Source organism: Rhagoletis zephyria, unplaced genomic scaffold (genome assembly GCF_001687245.7).
Source record: "Rhagoletis zephyria isolate East Lansing unplaced genomic scaffold, Rhagoletis_zephyria_1.1 Rzeph_scaffold_23937, whole genome shotgun sequence".
NCBI classification, from domain to species: domain Eukaryota; kingdom Metazoa; phylum Arthropoda; class Insecta; order Diptera; family Tephritidae; genus Rhagoletis; species Rhagoletis zephyria.
The window spans coordinates 430-5,109 of record NW_016180995.1 but is presented as its reverse complement, the minus strand read 5'-3'; the positions used below and the strand labels follow the sequence as shown (position 1 = coordinate 5,109).

Genomic DNA, 4,680 nt, shown 5'->3' with positions numbered 1-4,680 from the left:
CAGTGTATGATCTCATACAGTTGCTTATTACTATTACCGTGGACAGGCAGTGACTCTAGAGTTGATCAAGTTGTGCTATACTGAAGAGGAGAGGGGAGGGAAGGGCCACTTCAGACACTGACAAAACGGGCAATTTATCTGTCGGGTTTTGACTACATTTTACTGCCGCTTCTGCTGCTGCTGCTGACGCAAAGCAGACTTTCCACTTTTTTATTATATCGATTTTACCTCATGGACGGACAAACTCGAAAGTGGGCGCCTAGTATACCAACTGCCAGCTCGGCATGCTGCAGGGGCATTTGTGTCTGTTTGTCTGTTTGTCAGTTTGTGTGTAGATTTGTGATCTAGATGGTGAGGGAGAAGAGGGAGAGGGAAGAATCCCCAGTGGCCACGAATTCTCTGCACGAATATTCTCCCTGACTCGAGTTGTGTGTGAGTGAGTGGGGAGACACACGTTTCACCATTTGGTGACCACGGCGGTGGTGGTGTGGTGAGAATGTCCACAGTGTGTGCATGTTTGCTCGCCACAAGTGCAGCCACTGACCACTTCTTCTTCTTCTTCTTCTTTTACTCTGTCTCTTTTCACTCGAGCACTCGTTAATTGTGTGATTTGTACGGCGAGGGCGAATGCAGAGAGGGGCTCTCTTGGAGCTCATTGCTGCTGTGTGTACCCAAAGCTCTCTCACTTTACTTATTATTGAATTAACGCAGAGTCGGTTCGTTGGCTGGCTGGTCGGCGAGACCTGCCTGTCTTTTGCCGATTCAGCGTGACGAGCCAGCGTGGACAGAGTTCTTTTGCTTCATGTTCTCTTGGTCCGGTCCTGAGGAATGTTCGTGAATGTGTGCAGAGCAGAGTGAATCCCTCTATATACCTGCTGCTTTTGCTGCNCGGTCCTGAGGAATGTTCGTGAATGTGTGCAGAGCAGAGTGAATCCCTCTATATACCTTCTGTNGAGACCTGCCTGTCTTTTGCCGATTCAGCGTGACGAGCCAGCGTGGACAGAGTTCTTTTGCTTCATGTTCTCTTGGTCCGGTCCTGAGGAATGTTCGTGAATGTGTGCAGAGCAGAGTGAATCCCTCTATATACCTGCTGCTTTTGCTGCTGTTTCTGGAGCAGTTTTTGCAACAAGAACGGGGACAACGGAGTTGTCCTAAAGCGGGGAGAGATGGTAGGAGGAGGAGGAAGAGTTCACAAATTGCAGCCATAATTGGCAATGGCTTTTTTGCTCTCACTTTCTCTTCTTCGCTCATTTGCTCCCCTCTTTCCCCATTACCAATTATAATCATGCATCTCATTTTCGGGTACTACCTCTGCCGCTGTTCACTATCACTTCCTCCCCTAATTACAATTGGCACTCCTCATTTTTCCGACGGTATCCAGTTTCACAAGTGCGCACTAGGGTTTCCTTCTTCTTCTTCTTCTTCTTCTTCTTTACTGCCTTTTCTTTTATTTTTCTGTGCCTAGTTCTATTCTTTTATTCCTGAATCGACTAACCGTTTTTGTTTTTCCCCTCCTCTTCTTTCCTTATAGCAATTCGGACCCATCCTCGATGTGGAGATCATCTTCAACGAGCGCGGCTCCAAGGTAAGTACCGTTGCATTTGCCGTTGCTGTTGCTGCTGTTTTTGTCAGCATAATGAATTAATTAGCAGGCATTGGAAGGGGGATTGAATGCCGTTGCCTTTGCAGCCGCAGCGGTCGTTTCCTTTATCACCGAGAACGTCTTCTTTATCTTATTATTTCCTATAACTAGTCCTATTATTAGTTCAAGTGGTGGGTAGAAAAACGATCAGCAGTAGTGTAGAGGTAGAGAGGTAGCAGCAGCTCAGGTGCAGGCACACAGGCGCAAGCACAGGGAAATTATCCTTTGGTTCCCTCCGTTGCACCCTTTTCAGGAAAAGCTCTTTAGCAGACAAATGCCGCTGCCGGGGCCGTTGTCTCTTTTCTTCGCTTTCTCTTTCTCTCAACTGAACACAGTAGACAAAGGCTGCTGCTGCTGCCGCTGTAATTTGTCGCTGGTGGTGATTAATGCCTAGCTCATTCTCGCTCACTTGCTCTCTCTCTCTCTCTCTCATTATTCTCCTTCTCGAATACCCACACACACACTCACTTTGTCGGCTCGTTTCGTTTGGAACGCAGTACACACCGACACGCAGTGTCCCGGTATCTTTTGTGTGTGTGCAAACGAAAGAGAAAGCGAAAGACTGAATACGTGTCACGATCGGCGATTGGCAATAGCGCGCACCAGAGCGTTCCAGCACCACCACCACCACCAGCGTGTACAACCGCAAAAGAAAAGACAAAGGAGAGAGAGAATGAGAATGATGGTACCTCTCGGGGTAAGCCTGTCTGGAAATTGCTGGTTTCAGACAGACAGACCACAGCAGCAACAGCACCAGCAGCCTGCTCATTCTCTGCAAGGAAAAGAAGCGCATTAATTGCCATTCACTGGTGCCGCAAAATGAGATTCCCCTCGCTCTTTCTCAATTTGTCCGTTAACGCCTTGTGCGGTGCTGGCTGTGTGTGTATGTGTGTCTTCCTGCCTGTCTGCCTAGCTCGCCGTCTCTAATGGCTCGCCGACTAATCGAGTTTCAGGAGGACTGATTCAGGCCTGCTGTTGTTGTTGCTGCTGTTGCTGTCGTCATCGATGGCCACCAGCTTGTTCTTGTTCTTTTTTCTTTTGGCTGTCTGATGAGCGGAGGACCCTCTGCTGCTGCTTCTCAGTTTTGGGTGGTGTCGCCTAATTTGAAGCCTGATTGACTCTGCTGATCAGCAGAGACTTTGNCTCGCCGACTAATCGAGTTTCAGGAGGACTGATTCAGGCCTGCTGTTGCTGCTGCTGTTGCTGTCGTCATCGATGGCCACCAGCTTGTTCTTGTTTTTTTCTTTTGGCTCTCTGATGAGCGGAGGACCCTCTGCCGCTGCTTTTGCTGTTGCTGTTTCTCATTTTTGGGTGGTGTCGCCTAATTTGAAGCCTGATTGACTCTGCTGATCAGCAGAGTCTTTACGGCAAAGAAGTTAGAGCCATCAAGTCCCATATGCTGCCAGAGTGGACGCAAAAAATGTACAGAAGAGAATGAAGGGAAAAGGCAGGCAGAGATGACCGCGTTCTGTGTGTTGAAAGTGGTTTGGCCGGCCGAAAAATAGTTTTGGTCAGCCTTTTTTCTTTTTTTTTTTGCGTTTTTTGGTAGTGGTGACTGCCGCCGCCGCCGCTGCCGCTTTTATATCGTATTCACTTGGCTATTTGAGCAGGATCTTTTTCGTCCACTTTCGCCTTTTTTCTTCCTCTTTTTTCTCCTTTGGCACTTCTGCTCCTTTGTGTAAGGGAAGAGGGGAGAGAGATCGGGAAGGCGAAAAGTTGACATGAAGTGGGCCGAGAAGTGGGCAGGCGTCCAGAAAGAGTGAAAGTGAGTAAAACTACCAAACTGAGAGTCGCTCAGCAGGCATTCATCTCACGACACGGTCATTTTCACTGTGTTCGGTGCACTATCGCACACACATCTTTTAGTGTGTATGTGTGTACATGCTGATGATGATCCATCTCGGTTAGAGCTGATATCTTCTTCTTCTTCCTTCCTTCGTGATGCTCTAATCTGCAGCGACGTGTCGTTGCGGAATAATAAACACGCAGCGATACAGACAGGATAGGACAGTCAATGTGATTAGTGAATGTGTGTGTGTGTGTGTCTCTTTCGCTTGATCGATTGACCACTTCAGGCAAAAGTTGGTTAGAAAAAGAAAGGGCGAAAGAGGAGTACTCTCTCGGGGTTGGAGTGTAGTGTCCGGTAGTGTCCAGCGACCGATCTGATTTTGTATGCGTACTCACTCGCACTGTTTATTTTGCAATCATCTAACTTTTTTTCTCTTTTCTTCTTCAACTCTAGGGCTTTGGCTTTGTCACCTTTGCCTCGAACGTGGACGCCGACCGAGCCCGGGAGCAGCTGAATGGCACCATCGTCGAGGGGCGGAAGATTGAGGTGAACAACGCTACGGCGAGGGTACAGTCGAAGAAGCCGATGACGCTGAGCGGCATCAGTGCCGGTGGCGGCGTAGGAATGCCCAATGGTATGCCTGGTTCTGCCGGAGGCGGTATGGGCCCGGGAGGCGTCGTCGGCGTGGGACCCTCATCGGCGACGGCCGCCGCGGCCATGTCCGCCATGGCGGCGATGAACGCGGCAGCGGCCGGCTCCGGCGGTGGACCGACTTCCGCCTCGGCGGCGGCGGCTGCAGCGGCTGCGGCTGCGGCGGCCGTCAACGCCAATGCCAATGCGGCCGCCGCGGCGGCGCTCATCTCTAACGGTAGGTGGCAGAAAAGAAGGTTCTTTTTCTTTTGGTTGGTGGAATCGCTTGATTTGCCGATTCATCATCGAAAAAGCTCAGCTATCTCAATCCGACCTTTTTTTTATCAGCGAGAGCTTTAGTACTAAACGGATTTGGCCGGGCCAAAAAGTGCTGGCGCGGAATTGCCGCAGATAGCAGCTGCATCAGTGGCAGGATTAGTTACTCTCGAGTTCAGGTCGATTCCTCTTTTTCTCTCTCCACTGCAGGGCAACTTATTAATAATACACAAAGAAGGGGCATAGATTCCCTCCTGCTCTCACTTTCTGCCTGAGCTCAGCTGCTGCTGCTACAGTGGATGCTTCCTAATTGGAGGGATGCTCGCCCGCTAGCTCCTGAGGA

General features: G+C 49.9%; 1 protein-coding gene across 1 annotated transcript; it reads left to right on the top strand.

The window, feature by feature from the left end:
• Positions 1-1,531: 1,531 nt before the first annotated feature.
• On the top strand, positions 1,532-4,299 carry LOC108381816 (RNA binding protein fox-1 homolog 1-like; the record flags this gene model as incomplete). Its single annotated transcript, XM_017638215.1, has 2 exons — positions 1,532-1,585; positions 3,885-4,299. Coding segments are annotated over 2 exons (469 nt in total), but the record flags the coding sequence as incomplete, so codon positions are not given.
• Positions 4,300-4,680: the final 381 nt, after the last annotated feature.